The sequence below is a fragment of the Balaenoptera ricei genome, chromosome 3 (genome assembly GCF_028023285.1).
Source record: "Balaenoptera ricei isolate mBalRic1 chromosome 3, mBalRic1.hap2, whole genome shotgun sequence".
NCBI classification, from domain to species: Eukaryota; Metazoa; Chordata; class Mammalia; order Artiodactyla; family Balaenopteridae; genus Balaenoptera; species Balaenoptera ricei.
This window is the reverse complement of record NC_082641.1, coordinates 120,307,462-120,325,932: the sequence shown is the minus strand read 5'-3', so window position 1 is coordinate 120,325,932 and position 18,471 is coordinate 120,307,462. Positions and strand designations below refer to the sequence as shown.

Genomic DNA, 18,471 nt, shown 5'->3' with positions numbered 1-18,471 from the left:
ATCTAACAGTACTGTTCTTTCTAAATCGACCTCCAAAGATCTTGGGTTTATTCATTCATAAGACTATGAATCTTCTGCTGGCAAGAGTTCATTCCCCAGCTTCTATCCACACTATGGCACATTTAAGGGTCAAGTTCAGAGTAAAAGAAGGACTGTGGCATCCACAGAAACACATGTACTCACAGCCTGTACATGAAACCTACCTCACTACGTTTAGATAGGAAGACAGAGGGAAACAATGAAGGCCTGGAGAATGGACTGCCATCCACAGGTGAAAAGAGATACGCAAGCGCCAAAGGAAGTGGTCCTTTGCTTTTTTTAAATTATTTATTTATTTATTTATTTATTTATTGGCTGTGTTGGGTCTTCGTTTCTGTGCGAGGGCTTCCTCTAGTTGTGGCAAACGGGGGCCACTCTTCATCGCGGTGCGCGGGCCTCTCACTATCGCGGCCTCTCTTGTTGCGGAGCACAGGCTCCAGATGCGCAGGCTCAGTAGTTGTGGCGCACGGGCTTAGTTGCTCCACGGCATGTGGGATCTTCCCAGACCAGGGCTCGAACCCGTGTCCCCTGCATTGGCAGGCAGATTCTCAACCACTGCGCCACCAGGGAAGCCCTGGTCCTTTGCTTTTAAAGTGCTACTTGGAAAACTGGTCCCTAGCCGTTCCTTGGCAATTTTAAGTGTTCAAGGTTTCAGTAGACCTTCATTTACACAAACATATGGCAGATCTTCATTTACACAAAGATATGGCCAACGCAGGATAATACTGGAGAATGACATCTCTTCCATGTGTGTATGAAATTACACAGTCAGACATCTATAGTGACCAGGCAAGTAAGCAAAATGAGTGAAACTGGATAAGATTCTTCCCTGCCCCAAGGAAAATAGGCTTGGTCTCATTTTCCTTAAAACATGCAGCCTGTTATTCTTCTGCACTTTTGCTTTCTGATAGAGTCATAGGAACAAAGGGGGTTTCCCCTCTATGAGAAAAATAACAGTGCAAATGCAAGGCAAAGTGGCAGCTGTCCCCTGTCATCATGATGGGGGACAACAGGGCATGGTGGAGACTGCAGCAAAGTGAAGAGCACACACCCCACCCAAAGGAGGCATCCGCCATTCAGCCGTATAAACAGCTGGCACATGGGAAGTCATGATCAACATTTACAGATTTTTCCCATTTTAAAATGTTGCCTTCAACAACTCAAGCCAAACCAAACATGTCTGTGGACCACCAGCCTGCGATTTCTGGGGTCTGTGCTCGTCCTTCTCTGCCTCTCCCTACCTGAGCTCCACCCCAGGCCATCACATGTTATAACGTCATCTCGTACACTGGGACCAACAATGATGCAGGTCTGTATTCTTGATGCACCTCACAGTCCAACTCAGCAGAAGCCTTTCCAGTTCATCAGTGAAGGGGGAACCTGGGATACTTTCCCATTTTTTCCAATACTGAGGACCCAGTGTCATCACAGGAGGGCAACATTCATCTACTATCTGGAGACAAAAACTTATGAATCTGCAGAACTATGCATGCTCTGAGATAATCAACCATTGACGATCCTTGTGCATTACATATCCTTGCACATGAGAAGAATACATATGGCATGGTAACCTGGGTGGGGTACAGGTGAGAGAAATAGAATGTGAGAGGGAAACCAGACATTGCAAACCAGTGGCCCACCAACTGCAGCTAAGGTTTACTGAGTGTTTATTATGGGCCAAGCACCAGGCTAAGGACTTTGCTTGCATTATCATTTGTTCCTTGCAATGAAGTTATCATTATACTTCTTTTAAAAATTGAGACTCAGAAATGACTTGCACAATCTTGCACTGCTAGGTAGCAGGAAAGCCTCAACTTGAACCCAGTCTGTCTGCCTCTAAAGCAAGGCCCATACTTTAAGCACAACACTGTACTGCCCCCTTGTGCAGGCAGAGTCTGTGCCCTGGGGATCCAGGGTGACCAGTTCCTTAGGAGGAAGGAGGGAGGGAGGGGGAAGAAGGCACTTCTCTCTTTCATTCTCTCTCTCTCTGGAGGAAGGAAAGGGGAGAGGGAAGAAGGGACTTCCTCTCCCCCGCCCCCCGCCCCAAACAAACATACACACACACACTCTCACACACACACACACACACACACACACCCCTTAAGAAGTTTTCAGAAGCAGGCTTCTAATCAATTATATAGAAAGGATCTGATCCTAATGAATGAATGAACCATAACGTATTATAACCTACAGCAGTGACGTCCTGGGAGGAAAGGTCCTAAAATAATTAGGACCATAGCAATGATCATAGTCTGAAGAGTAATATTGCCAATCACATCAGATAATTTCCTGTATTTTTATTTTAAAGGAGACTGAAGTCATGAAACATCAGGAAGCCCAGACAAAGACATCTTTGGCACATTAAGTTACATGGTCTTAAATGAAACATATTGACTGCCAGGGATGCGCATGCCATGGGCACCGAGGACATAGGAGTAAGCAGATTTCAACGCCCAGCACCAGGAGAAAGCATTATTAATTGCCAGGATGAGTAACTCTCAGGGGGAATGCAAACACTTGTTATTTTGATAACAAACTATGAAAAATACTCTAATTCAAGAAATCTTCTAGGTCATTTATCAATTTTTCTTTGTTAGTATTCTATCTCATGACGATCAGATATGCAGGTAAGTGGAGTTTGCTGCTTAAACCGTCCCCTTTCTTTGGACTTCTGTAATAGCAAAATTTTGGTTTCGATTTTTAAAAAATAAACTCATTCTATATTTAGAAACTGGCAAATAAACTGGTATACTCAATCAATAAAACTCCAAATTTCACTATGCAGGCTAAAGAATAGAAACAGTAATAAGAACAGAAATAAGTAACAGAAATAATATAAATAAGGTTGCCTTATTTCACACCACCGTCCATTAACCAACACATCCCACTCTTACTTAAACCGGAATCAAACAGCGAATGCTTTCTCATTTAATTTTTTAAAAGGGAAAAAAACCCAGTAATTTAAAAAATACATGAATTCTAAAGATTCTAAGAACTTCTTAGCTAGCTCATTTTACAGAACAGCCAAGGAGCAATTCAGAAAGTACAATATTTCCCCCACACACACCCTCACCCAAATCATGGAAATCAGAGCAGGAGAACACCCTCTGAGGAAGGAAAAAGCCATTTCCTCTCCAAAATGTCAATGGCACTGAGACCAGCACTCTAACCAACCAGCAGGAAGGCAAAATCAAATATTATTTCAAACAAGGGGTGAGAAGGGGAGGGGAGGGGAAGTTTGAAACCAGGAAAAATGGATTCATCTGTTGCAAAAGATAAAGACAGGCCACACCAAGAGGGAAAAGCACGACTGGCTGGTTCTCAGCACACACACTGGACCGTCCCAATCACTCATCTGTTTTCATCATCCTCAAATAAGCTGTCCCTGACGCAAGGAGCCCGACACTTGGGCTCAGAAAGCAAGGTTAAGTGTAACGTTTAAACAGAAGTTACATTAACTGAGCATGCTTGCTTCTGCAGGAAACTGGGTATGAAATGATCTATCACAAAAGGGTGGGAGGAAGGAATTGCTAGAGAAAGAATGAGTCACTTAGAATACGCTTCCTTTAAGAGGTAATATTCACATGATCATTTCTTCCACAGAAACACACACACACACACACACACACACACACACACCACTGACTACTAAATGTCAATGTATAAAGGACAGCTAATTTTCAACGGGACCAGCTAATAGTTACTAATACATATACAAAACTGCCATCTAGAGGCTGAGCACTGAAACAAAGTCTGTTACATAAGATGATCCTTTTTGGAAAACACACAGTCTTAACACTCACACACTCTCACGAAGACGCACAAACAAATACATGCACGCACACCACATACCAAACTAAAAGAGTATTATTTTAACTTAAAATTAGTACGGTTTCCTTTTGTAGACCATAACTTGGAAGGAGGGGCTTAGACCTTTTATCTTGTATAGGAAAAATAGATAAATAACAGGTTATCGCATATATAGTTTGAAAACAGATTCTTCCCCTGGCAGCCCCTTTGCGGATATATACTTAAAGCACCTGTATTCACCCTCAGCTTATAGATGACTTGAAGAGTCATGGCACTATAGGAAAAAGGCACGCCATCAAAATGAAACAAACGGGCTCAAAGAAATACCCTCCAAAGCTATGGTTCACCATTAAGAGCAAGGAAGTCCCGGGTTTTAGGGCAGAGCGAAAAACTTCAAAGGAACAACCTCTTCCGACAGAGAACTACATCAGGGAAGAATATTAAAGCATTCCACCTACAAAATAATCCTGCAAGGTAGGTATGATTAGCCCCACCTTACAGATGTGGTTAAACCACCAGCCCAGACTCACACAGCTAGTAAAGAAGCAGATCTCAAATTCAAACTTAGGGCTGCTCGATCTTTTACCAGCATCATGCAGCCTTCTATAAAAAGGGACTTGAAATAAGAGTGGTGACTCACTGGAGGGTTGGGGCAGATTATTCAGATTTTCCATTAATCTTTCTAGCCGCCACTATTCTTACCTATCTCCCATTTTCCTGTTTTTTTTTTTTTTTGTCCTACCTATACAGAAATGTAGATTGTGTGTGTACTCGCTCAAATTTTAGTTTAAATATCAACTAACATGATTCAGCTCCTGTAGTCTCTTACACAGTACTTCACCAAAGTCCCGAAGGAAAGAACAAAATAATCTAACTCAAATATTGCATTACCATAAAAAACAAAACTGAACAACCACATGCACACAGTACTGGATTAAAAGCTGGATAAAATAACGTTATTCTGCCTCTGGGAGCAAATTACCTGAGACAGATATTTAGAATTGAACAGAGTTATATAAAACATACCTAATTAAACAACCAGCCAACCAATACAAAGAAAAGCTCGTACACTGTGCAAATACACAGTACACGGTGGGACGCGAGGATAGAGTTGACAGTGGGTATGACATGCCAGGCTGGGACTGGTTCAGAAGAAAGCTGTCTCTCTTTACCTATTCGTGGAAAGCTCACAGAAGGAGGACTTTGGATTTGGTTTGCAAGAAAAATCAGATGACTTTTAAGAAGGAAAGTCCATTAGATTCCTAATGCTTCATTAAACTTTATATCTCCACGGTCAGTAGAGTCTCCAGTATGTAGTTATGGTTAATAAATGAGGAAGGGAGGGGAGGAGAGAGGGAATGAAAATTCAGGGCATTCTAGTCATGCCATCATTCTCTGTTAAGAGTAGAAGGGTGAAGTCCTTCTGTGTGTTACATCTTCCCTACAGCATTCTGGTCCTCCAAGTTTGCTGGAACACTCAACATACCAGTATTTATACCTTCAGTTGCACGAATGTATGTGTATGTGCCTGCCCATTCTACAATCAACGGTAAGATCCATGAAGGCAAGGACTATGCTTGTCTTGGTCCCCGTGACACCACTAGCACCCAGTACCCCTGTCATCCTAATAAGCTGTCCTTTGCTGTCCACCTCTGGAGAGTACCAAGGGTGGGAATAGGGCACTCAACACTCTACATAACGTCTTCGAATGTATGGGCTTCTGTTGGGGTCAGCTAGTCCTGGAAAACATAAAGCATTCTAATTATTTCCTTTCGCCAAGTATAAACACCACCCCTCAAGAGACTATATTGATTCAGTGCATCAAAAAGAAGCCTTTTGTTTCTATTATTTTCCATATGGTTTAGTGGTCCCTCCTGGAAGACATTTGGGAGAAAATACCCATGTGTCACATACATCTGTGAGACATCTCTTAAAGATAAACAAATGCAGAGATGCTGGGAGATGACTACCACCATGATTCTTCAGCTTAAACAAATATTTCCCCTACATGTGCTCATTCATTTCCATAAGTTACTGCACGGTGGAGTTAATTGTTCAAAGTGACTGAAGACAGACATTGGCAAGTATCACACGCCACTACCCCTAACAGCTGTTTTTAGATGAAGTCCCATTTTTACCCAGGAATTTTACACTAAGCTCCCTCAAAAAGAGTTAACACACTTTAAAGAAAAAATGATAAATCTATTCTTTAGTCCATTAACCAATATAACATATAAACTTTCAAACGTTTGGTTCTATGGTAAGGTAATACAAAGGCACCGAAGAATGCTTCTTTATTAAGGGATAAGAACGGATGACTTTTTAAAAAGCTAATGAAAGCTTAGGCTACTGTAAAGAGTATCCAGAATAAGGAAGATAATTTACGTGAAAGAGCTGCTTTGTGAAGTGGGGCTCCTTGTCAATGGGATTGTTTAAGGAGTGTGTGTTGGGCCATCCATCTAAAAGGCTGTCGGCGGCCCCTTTTATGGCTGCTTCAGTGAGAAAGGCCCTCTTATTCAATACTGTATTGGTTTGCTAGGGCTGCTGTAAAAAGACCCACAAACTGAGTGGCATAAACAACAGAAGTGTATTATCTCACAGGTCTAGAGGCTAGAAGTTCCAGCGCAAGGTGTCAGCTGATGGGTTCCTTTTGAAGTATGGAAAGGAGAATCTTTTCCATCCCTTTCTCCTAGCTTCTGGTGGTCTGCTAGCAATCTCTGGCATTCTCTGGCTTGAAGACACATCACCCTGATCTCTGCCTTCATGGTCACATGGCATTCTCCCTGTGTACCTGTCTGGCTCTGTGTCCAAATTACCCCATTTTATAAGGACACTAGTCATACCGGATTAGGGCCCACCCTAATCACCTCATTCTAACTTAACTACCTCTGCAAAGACCCTATCTCCAAATAATTTTTGTTGTCAGATAGTGAAGATTAGAATTTCCACGTATGAATTTGGGAGGTACACGACTCAACCCATAACAAATATCTTCTAGGAAAATAAGAAAATATTTTTCTTTGGAGAATGCTGTAGCAACACCCACAACTACTACAACCCACACATGTTCATTTAAAGCCATGTAATATTCTAAATGCTATAGTCCTGAAAATGAATTGAAAAACAAAACCAGAAGGGAAATTCAAAGAAGCATCACATTGATTTGATGGACATGATACCTCGATCTAAGCAATTTTTCAGTTTGGAACTGAAGTAACAAGAATTTCTACTAACTTTCACTTTTCAGTGTTGCAAACAATAAAATTCTCTTCAAAGAAAGCCAAAGGCCTGAAGAGCTAATATGAGCCTGTGCAACATTTGCTCAGAAGAGTCCAGTGGTCTTCAGCAGCTTCTTAGGTCTGAACCTCCCCCCAAAACTAGTTCTGTGAAAAAGGAAAAAGAAAAGGCAGACACTAGAGAAAAGGGATAGATGAGATATAATTACGTAGAGTTATATAATTATGTGGAAGTCAATATGGAAGGATGGAGGATACAGAGAAGGGAGTACAGGTCTAGTTTTGTGATGTCAAAGTTGTAAGAGAATTCTTACATGTAAGAATGTAAGAATTAAAAGTAACGTTCTGAAATGTATTCATGGTATTAAAGAGAATCTTTGACACAAGAAGTTCAAGAGCTATAAATCTAAATCCCTAAGCTCTGGATTAACCCTTAATTTGATTTCTAGCTCATTTATGGGTCAGAGTCACAACAGTTCTTCCTAGAGGACGGAAATGTCAGGGATTAACCCCTTTCCAGCAGGATTTGAGGATTAACAAATTGACGGCAATGCGCTGGGATACAATGAAAACAATCAACTGACAAATGGCACTATTGCTTTGATTTTTTACTTATGCTAGTCTCCTGAGATAAACAGAAATGAGTGTCATCTTAAGAATAAAAGGTAAAAGAAGAGGTGTACAAAAAAATACATAGCATTTATGGAACTATGTGCCCTGTGCTTGGCCTGTGCTCTCTCTGCAGTGCCTCTTTAAACTGTTAGTCACGTGAGGGCTCTCTGAAGAGTACAGGGCAGGAAATATGCGAACAGAAGCAAGTGTGCTGCTTTAGTTCACCCACCATTAGTTTATGCACCAAATGCCAATGATGAGAGTGAGAAAGCCCTCCTCAGATTTCACAGTCAGCAAGGTGACTGTCAGTGGTGGCCCTGAAACCCAAGTACAGATAGCACTGGCCTTATCACCCGAAACGTTTCTAAAAACCCTGAGTTTTGAGGCAGCAAAGCGCCCTACAGTGAGGTCCTAGGACCCTTAGTTCAAATCCCACCTGAAACTTGGGTAAGACTCACCCTCTAAACTGTAGATTCCTCCTCAGTAACATGAGATACTTGGAGCACAAGCCACCCTGGGCTGTAGTGAGGATTACATGAGAATTACATGAAATACATGAGCAGTGCTCAGCTTCCAGAAAGTGCTCCCTTACTGCTGGTCCCCTCACCCCACCTTCATAGTTAACTAAAAAAGTGGGTTTTATTGTGGTTATCGTTGTTGCTTTTTTCCTGGTAATCTGTAACAGAGGCTGGTGATCACCTTTACTACTAGCTATATTCTCCTCCACAAAGCTAAGAATTAAGCTCCTTAGTAAAGAAGCCTGAGGGTTTTTTATTTTTGTTTTGTTTTACTGTTGCTTGTTATGTTTCTAATAAGGAAAATGCTTTCATGTGCTCTGAGAAAACTGTACTGCGATATGCCTGCTGTTGAATGTACCAATTATGACTAAGAATAGAGGATAACAGAAGAGCTTATTCAAAAAGTGGATTTCAGGGTCTCTCTTGCAGAAAGTCAGATTATATAGGTCTGGGGCCTATAGCTGTAGTTCTAACAAGCACCCCTGTGGATGCTGAGAGAGTGCGGTTCTCACCACACAGTAAGAGACACTGATGTCATCAGCTTGCAACACCGACCTCCTCGAACATCACTTCCTAAAGGCTACAGCTTCTGCTACAGGGCAACGTGAAACACCGTCACTGAGCCTGAAGGATAAAAGTATTCAACCTTAAAACCACACAACATCACATATTCTAACTCAAATAATCCACACTTTAGCATGTATTAATATTTTGATAGAATAAAACATTAATAGATACTACATAATGCTTATACATGCTACAGTTAACATACGCTGGGAACATTCTAAAACCTCATGCTGTTAAATATAACCATTCCCTCTTTTACTTTCACATTTCCTAGGTGCTAAACTTTGCATTTTGCCCCTCTGCCTCTCCAGCTCAGCAGGTAGAAGCTGAGAAGTCTGTGGAAGGTTGAAAAGACAGCACGACAGCTAGCAGCATGCCCTCCTTGCTAAAGTACGCTAGTGAAAACTCAAGGCGTAGGAGTCTTCCAGAGAACAGGACTCCAGGCAGAGTTCCCAGGGATGCCTCCCCTGAGTGCGTGGAAATGCCTTTTCCCTCTCACCTCAGTCCCTTCCTGGATGTGGGGGGAAAATGCAGAAAGACACTAAAGGAAATACTGCCAACAGTAACCTAATCTTTGAGACCAAAGACGACAACCTATATAGAAAATGGAGAGAAGGGGTTTCATTGATGTTCTGTGTTATTTCGGGTGATGGCCAGTCAGGTGTGACCACAAGAGGAGACACAGAAGGGGCTCAGGCAAACCAAGTTTCTTATATTCACAGGTGTTAGAAACAGGACACTTGCCACACCACACAGGGCCACGTGGGAAAGCACCAGCATCATCCAGGAGGCAGAAGTGGTCGGAGGGGAGAGCCTAGACCACGACCTTTGTTAAGAGTTTCTGCAGCAAAGGCAAGGCAGGGATAGGTAAACCGTTTAGGAGTGGCTGGTTTGAATAATTTCACAGGTGCTAATAGGCTGTGGGAGCGGTCCCTAGGTGTCTGGTAGAGGAATATTGCCTCTTGGGCTGTTGGAGCCAGTAGAGGCGCTGTGGCTCTGGACCGGAAGTCCACACATCAATGGCGCTCACCATGCTGAGCCCTCGGCTGACTCTAAGAACTGGTCGGCAGGCTCTCCCCAGGCAGAAAGCGTCACAATACACAGAACATCAAAACTACAAATAATACAACAGTACTATCTACTCCCCTCCTGCTTATTAAGAGGAGATTTAGCAGCCTCATTCTGCACCACAACTGCAGCCCCTCCACTTCATGCCAAGGGAACCAGAGATGATGACCTAGAAGAAATCGACTTCCCAAACCCACTCAGTATGCTGAATGTGACACATTTGCTCTCAGCTTATAATTGGGACGTGCAAAGCTTTTCTGGGCATAATATAGGGGGAAGGTGGTAGGAAGTGTTGGCAAGGGTGGAAATGAGATGGAGGAACCATGGTGAGTTTTAATTGCCTAAAAAGCAACTCTCAGCAACTTCTGGGAAACTTCTGAAGAAGAAAACAATTCAGCTTCAGAAAGAATCATTGACCTCATTTCCAAATCTAACAAGAGCTGCAATGCAGGGCACTGCCCTCACCCAGGTAGTTCTGCAAACAGACAATCATCTCTGGAAACTATTCGGCTGACCAGCATCAAACAACTGGCTCCATTTCCACACAAACACATCTGCTAATCCATCTTTCATGGATTCCAACAATACGAACTCCAGTAAATTCCATGCTTAGAATAGAGGAGATGCCTACAAGGGCTTTGAACAAATCCTGAGTCAGGATGCTTTGAGTCAAGAATCATCTTAGTTTGAGGCACACTTTTTGCAATCCCCCTTTGCCACCCCAGTTCAACCTACCCCACCATACAGCCCTTCTCCACTCCCTTCCCCTCTCACAACCCACACATGGTGAACGATTGGGGTACTCTCTTTTCTTTACAAATGATATTGACTTCTCTGCATTTAGAGTCTAGCTTTTGAAATATCAAGTCAGGTAAACATGCAGGACATGCTAATTAACAAATAATAAAAGCTAACTGTTGAGCTTTTATTATTTGCCAGTCTGCCAAGTGTTTTATATGCCTTCTCTTCTTGGATCCTGACAATGCTAGGAACCAGGTACTATAACCATCTCCATTTTCCAGAGAATGAAATCAAGGCCCTGCAAGATTAAGTGACTTGCCCAAAGTCACACGGCTACTAAGCAGCAAAGTCAAAATTTAGATCCGGGTTGCCTGACTTGAAAGCCAAAGCTGTAATAACTAGACTGCTAATGAGACACTGTTAGTTTCCATGAACGTCTTGATTTAGGCTAAACAGGCATGCTCTCTCCACGGGCGCTCTAGCAGCCTCAGGGGCCACAACACAGGGACACATCATGCCACAAGAAGGCATTTCAAACCTGGCAGCACACGGAGCAGCACACGCCAGGTGGTACTCGCGCTCCAGATCCTCTAGAGCTGCCGTAAAGTGGCCACAGGTAAACGTCCCAGAGAGGGTAGATACTGGCTTGACAAAGTGGTGTAGCTTTTTTTGTTTTTTTAAACAAAGGGGATAAATTAACAGCATTATAGGACAATCATGCTGAGATTTAAGGATCTTTGCGCTAGCATTGCTGATCTTGAATAGACAGCTCAAATAAGCTTAACTCATGACTTTCATTCAAAGAATTAACCTGTTGCCAAGTAAAGTGTCTCAAAGAACTGGAATGCTGTCAAACTAGCTTAACACCATGAAGTGGTACAACTTAATGAGACTGTAAATCTTGAGGAACACAACACAGAGCTCCCTCTCCTAAGACTGATGTCGAAAGTGGTTTGCTTTCTTTCCTGGATGCACACACACAGTGGGAGGCGAAATACTGTAACTAAAAAAAAAATTTTTTTTTGAACATCTTTTTTGGAGTATAACTGCTTTACAATGTTGTGTTAGTTTCTGCTGTATAGCAAAGTGAATCAGCTATATGTATACATATATCCCCATATCTCTTCCCTCTTGCGTCTCCCTCCCACCCTCCCCATCCCACCCCTCTAGGTGGTCACAAAGCACTGAGCTGATCTCCCTGTGCTATGTGGCTGTTTCCCACTAGCTATGTATTTTACATTTGGTAGTGTATACATGTCAATGCTACTCTCTCATAAAAGCTTTCTCTTTAATTGATAGAACTTCTTCCACTTTTCCCTTTACCTAACTCCTTTTGAATCATTACATAAAAATTTTTAAGTAAAAAATCTTAAATAGCGGAAACAGTCATGCTAAACAGTCAGTTTTCTTTAAACATATATTCATCCTCCTGAGACATAACACATATTCCCAAGAAGGGAAGCCCTGACATTAAAATTAAACCAACCAATCAGGGGCTCAGGGCTGAATCTATAGGATGGGGAGGCTATACTGATTCTTGCAAATCAGTAACTGGCCTGAGGTCTATATGGAGAAGGGAAAGAGGGGGAAAAAACCAGAAAGTTTTGAATGAATGGAAAAGAAATCCAAATTCGGCAATATTTGTTCCTGAGACAAAGTGTGACAACTACTCACCTATCTACTGCTTCCACATCAAAGCAAAACCGCTTCTCAATAGAGTCTGTTTTCCGCCGTGTGCAGGATTTGAGGGTGACTGATTCATCTTCTCCCTGTTGGGAACACACAGACTATCAAGATGAGGTCAGAACTCGGGCCATGCTCCTCTCCAGGACAAACGTGCCACATAAACAGAAGCGATCATTTCATCTTCTCAAACCTGAGTGTTCAGGACCACAGGAGGTGGAAGGTTGGTCATAAACCTTCTCAGACCACAGCCTCATGCAAATAAAATCTGTAAGCCATGTTTAATACTTAGAGCCCAATGTCTTGAGTACTAATAGATCATGATGGTACAGCATCAACCCATGCTAGGTTAAATTCTTGTTGGTATTGGCTTAAATAAGTTTAATTTATAGGTTTGATAAGAGCTGAAACAAGATCACCTTGAGGTCTCCTTCCAACTCTGGACTTCTATGACCTTGGCTCAATGGTCACTTCTCAGGAAAACATTTCTGGACTGGGTCAAACACCCCCAGACATGTTCACATAGCACCATGTACCCCTCCTTCCCTCACAGCACTGATCACAGGTGAGATTTGCTGTTGCTGTAAGTGATGATTCAAATAATGTCTCTTTCCTCATTAGGCTCTAAGCTCCTTGAGGGCATACTGTACTGTGTCTGTTTTTGCTTACCCTTGTGTCCCCAGAGACCAAAAAGGCCCTGGAACAGAGTAGGTGTGCAATAAATATGTTTTAACAGCTTTATTGAAGTATAATTTTTAAATGTATAATATATTGTACATGTTCAAGCATACAACTTATGAGTTGACATCTGTATACATCTGTGAAATCATCACCACAATCAAGGTAGTGAACATTTCCATCAGCCCCAAAAGTTTCCTGGTAAGTTCCTGGTAATTCATCATCCCTCCACCCAGTCCATTCCCAGGCAAACACTGAATCTGTTCTCTGTCATCACAAATTAGTTTCCATATTCTGTAACTTTATACAAATGGAATGCTCTTTTACGTCTGACTTCTTTCACTCAGCATAATTCGTTTGCAATTCACTCATGTTGTACAAATCAAGTTTCTTTTTGCAAATGATATGACCAATAAGGGGTTAATATCCAAAATATAAAAACAGCTCATGCAACTGAACAACAAAAAAAGCAAACACCCCAATTAAAAAATGGGCAGAAGACCTGAATAGACATTTTTCCAAAGAGGAAACGCAGATGGCCAACAGGCACATGAAAAGACGCTCAACATCACTCAACATCAGAGAAACACAAATCAAAACCACAATGAGATATCACCCCACTCCTGTCAGAATGGCTATCATCAAAAAGATCACAAATAACAAATGTTAGTGAGGATGTAGAGAAAAGGGAACCCTTGTACACTGTTGGTGGGAATGTAAATTGGTGCAGCCACTGCATAAAACTGTATGGAGGTTCCTCAAAAAACTAAAAATAGAACTATCATATGATCCAGCAATTACACCCCTAAGTATATATCCAAAGAAAACGAAACATTAATTCAAAAAGATACATGAACCCCAATGTTCATAGCATTATTTACAATTGCCAAGATATGAAAGCAAGCTAAGTGCCCATCAACAGATGAATGGATAAAGAAGTAGTGGTGTACAATGTTCACTGCAGCTCTGTTTACAAGAGCCAGGACATGGAAGCAACCTGAGTGTTCATCAACAGATGAATGGATAAAGAAGATGTGGCACATATATACAATGGAATATTACTCAGCCATAAAAAGAAATGAAATTGAGTTATTTGTAGTGAGGTGGATGGACCTAGAGTCTGTCATACAGAGTGAAGTAAGTCAGAAAGAGAAAAACAAATACCGTATGCTAGCACATATATATGGAATCTAAAAAAAAAAAAAAGGTTCTGAAGAACCTAGGGGCAGGATAGGAATAAAGACACACGTAGAGAATGGACTTGAGGACACAGGGAGGGGGAAGGGTAAGTTGGGACAAAGTGAGAGAGGGGCATGGACATATATACACTACCAAATGTAAAATAGATAGCTAGAGGGAAGCAGCGCATAGCACAGGGAGATCACTCAGTGCTTTGTGACCACCTAGAGGGGTGGGACAGGGAGGGTGGGAGGGAGACGCAAGAGGGAGGGGATATGGGTATATATGTATATGTATAGCTGATTCACTTTGTTATACAGCAGAAACTAACACACCATTGTAAAGCAATTATACTCCAATAAAGACGTTAAAAAAAAGAAAAAGTAGTGGTGTATACACATACATATACACACACACACACACACACACACACAATGGAATGCTACTCAGCCATTAAAAAAGAAACTTTGCCATTTGCAACAACATGGATGGACTTGGAGGGTATTGTGCTTAGTGAAATAAGTCAGACAGAGAAAAACAAATACTGTACAATATCACTTATCTGTAGAATCTAAAAAATAAAACAAATGTGAATAGAACAAAAAAGAAATAGACTCACGGACATAGAAAACATGTGAATAGAACAAAAAAGAAATAGACTCATGGACATAGAAAACAAACTAGTGGTTATCAGTGGGGCTAGGGAAGGAGGGAGGGGCAAGATAGGGATAGGGATTAAGAGGTACAAACTACTATGTATAAAATAAATAAACTACAAGTATATATTGTACAGCACAGGGAACATAGCCAATATTTTATAATAACTATAAATCAAGTATAACTTTTAAAAATTGTGAATCACTATGTTTTACACCTGAAACTTAGGTAATATTGTAAATCAACTATACTTCAATTAAAAAAAATAAAAATTAAACATTAAAACAATAAAGGCAATTTTTTAAATCCATGGTACAAAAAAAAAGGGCTTATTTCTTTTTATTGCTGGGTAGTATTCCATTGTACAAATGGAATGCAACAGTTTTATCACACAACACTAATTTATTGTCTAAAAACAGAGAGGTTTCTGCCCCTGATTTCTTCTCTTCCTGTCACGTAGGAATTTTTTAGGGTTCCTTTTTCTCCTATATCTGCCAATCTTTCTTCCTAAACTAGGGGGGAAATTAGCAAACTTGCCTAGTTTGTTGAATAATAGGAAATGTGACTGCGTATGGTAAAACTTAACCACCCACTAATATCAGAATAGCACACAAAACATAGAAGACCTAGGAAGAGACAGTTTATATTCACAAGTCTTACATCTATTGTCTTTTACTGAATGGCTAAGATTAATTTCTCAGATTGAGAATTGTTCCTTCTGCAACACGTAAATGTATGACTGGAAATGCCCAAACATATGGACTTCTGACCATGTTAATGTCTAACTCTATTTCTGATTTAATGGCGTTGGACTACCTGTCACTTTGAAAGCTTAGGGGGAGGTGTCCCTGAGAAATAGGAGAAAACAGGGGAACTATAAAAGATTGTCAAATATAAGCAGAAATAAGAAGAAGATAAGACGCTGTTCCCAAGACGACCATTCCATATCAGGAAAAATCTATAAAGACGATCTGTTCAAGTACTCATGGTTAAAAAAACAGGGGATGGAGATAACAATCACTTAAACAAATAAACGAAGAGTTACAACCCTAACAAACACTACAATAAAAGAGGCATGCTGTGCTAAAACGCCTACATTAAGGGGATGTGACCGCGGCAGGAAGGTCGGCAAAGGCTTTCTTGGGCTGAGACCCGAAGGATCCACAGGAGATAAAACCAGGAGCACAGATCAGGGGTGGAGAACAGCAGGTGGAAAGGCCCTGTGGCGGGGGTCCATGGAGCCCTGGAGGAACTGAAGGGAAGCCAGTGTGTCTGGAATCCCCGTGCAAGAGGGAAACTGGACTGAGAAAGGGCTTGAGGGAAGCAGGCACCAGATCATGCAGACTGTGGTCTGTATCCTGTGAGCAGTGGGAACATATGAAGGGTTTCAAGCCAGGAAAGGGACGGGGTCAGCTCTGGGCTGCTCCAGGGCTCCCGCAGAGAGCGTCCTCATCTCACAGGATAGAACGTGGGGAACTGTCTTTCACCACACACAGGCCTCGTCTCCAAGAGGATGCAGAAAATCCGCTCACATCTCCTGGACTGAAGCTAAGAGAAAAGCAGGTACTTTCAAAGGAAAATAATCCAAATGAAAGGGACAGGGAAGGAGAGACAGGGTGGACAAAGAGCGTGTTAGGAAAAGAAAACACCCTATATTCTACGTTAAGTCTGCCGCCAGCTCCTAGGAGAGCTTTGTACAAGCACACATACAATGACGTCACATGATTCTCCTGTATAAATTGAGAAGACATCACCTCTGGACAGCCAGTCTTCACATTTCCTCACCCTGAGGATGAGGAAACAGAGTGGCGTCATGCAAAACTATTATTTTACACATATACAGTATTATTCTCTTTTATTATGATGATGAACCTCAGAATCAGGAGATGTAGGCTCCAGAATCAGGGTTTGAGCACTGGTTCAAAGTAACTCTTTCAACATACATCCTTAGAAATCATTCTCTCTCTCTGACCCACAATTTCCTCTTTTCTAAAGTAGGAAAAATGGATAAAACAGGATGATAAAGGACAATATTTTAGAAAAATATAAAACAAAATCTAAATATAAGTAATTATTACTAGAAAAATTATTTCACATAATATCAAGCTCCTAATATGGCAGCCTCTATTATGTGTCAGGCTCAGTCCCAAGAAGTTTATATACACTAATGCATATAAGCCTCTTAACAACTCAGTGAGGTGTTTCCTATTATCCCACTAAAGTCTAAGGAGTCCCAAACACCCACCATAATTCGTCTCTGCCCTTCACTTTCAAGCGTGGTAAGAAAGGAGTAGAGAAAATACAAGAGAGTTCTTCACTCCAGGTTTAGGAAAGCACAAGATAAACAGTCCCAAAATAAAGACTGTGTGAGAGAATAACTCAGTGAATCTGATTTCTAGAAGGACCAGGAGTTAGAAAAGGACTATGACTTGACCCAAGAAAGGCAGACCTAACTCTATTTCCATTTCATGAATAATAGGGAACTCCTATTAAGAGATCTTTAATACTCCTTCTAACTCTGTAATTTCTCTATGTTTTGATATTTTCACATATCTGCTTTCCTGAGATTATTTATAAGTCAACTCTACCCCTAACAAGACACATTAAGAGAGCCTTGGCTTTTTTTGCCTTGATACAGGGAAGGACAGAGATGCTGATCAACTCCTGCGTTGTGGTCTAAGAGAAAGAAAGCCAGGAAGAAAAACTGGAAGTGGCAGAGAGCAAGGGGACAGGACGGGGGAGTAGCTAACAGTAATGACAACAGCGTCACATCACTGACCCGGGCAGTCGAACCTCAGGGCCAGTGCTCTTAGCCTCTACACTGTAATGCCCGCACATATGCAAACCCAACAGAATGCACAAAAATTTGCCACAGAGAAGAGGGCCAGCATTGGAATACTTACAGAGGACTACTTTATCAACAGATTAGACACAGCCGAAAAATTATTTAAACTAAAGATAGAACAAAAGAAATTATCCAGAACGGAGTCCAGAGATTCAAAGAAATGAAACATATAAATATTTTTGTTAAAAAATATTTAAATATCTCCAGAAGGAGATATTGAAAAATAGAAAGAATGGGGAGGGGGGCAAAATTCAAAATGATAATTGGTGAGAATTTTCCAAAGTTACTGAAAGACACCAATCCTCAAATCCAGAAAGGCCAAAATGCCTAAGCACAACAGATTGGGAAAAAAAAGAAAAAAATTCACAGAAAGGACTATCATAATGAAATGTAGAATACCAAAAGAAAAAAAAAGAAGATATTATGAGGAGCCAGAGAGAAAAGACAGATCACCTAAAAAGAAAATGCAGACACACAGAGTGCTCCCAGAGGAAAGGAGAACCACTGGGGCACAGCAAGGAGCTCCCAGCAGTGGGGACCCTGCAGATGCAGCCTGACTATCTCCTCCAAGGACGGCCACAAGAATATCTTCCATCCCACATGCTCTTCAATGTAATGTGACTTTGATACTCCTCTCATCAAGAGGCAGGGCCTATGTCCTCTCACACTGAAATTGGGTGGGCTTTTATGACTGTTTCAACCAACACATGGGGCCAACCTAAGGCAATATGACTTCTAAGCCTCGGTCATTAAAACGTTTTGCAGGGTCTGCTTTTGTTGCTGGAATATTCACTCTTGAATCCTTTAGCTGCCCTGAGGCTGCCGTGCTGTGAGGAAA

The 18,471-nt window shown here is 41.4% G+C and overlaps 1 protein-coding gene across 6 annotated transcripts in view; it reads right to left on the bottom strand.

Annotated features, from left to right (window-relative positions):
• The window catches only part of ARHGAP26 (Rho GTPase activating protein 26), a 472,664-nt gene that overhangs the window by 305,667 nt on the left and 148,526 nt on the right, over nucleotides 1-18,471 (bottom strand). For all 6 annotated transcript variants that reach the window (XM_059917368.1, XM_059917369.1, XM_059917371.1 and 3 more), the window contains one exon: nucleotides 12,266-12,360. In XM_059917368.1, coding sequence (XP_059773351.1) covers nucleotides 12,266-12,360 — 95 coding nt within the window. The remainder of the gene's footprint in view (nucleotides 1-12,265; nucleotides 12,361-18,471) is intronic.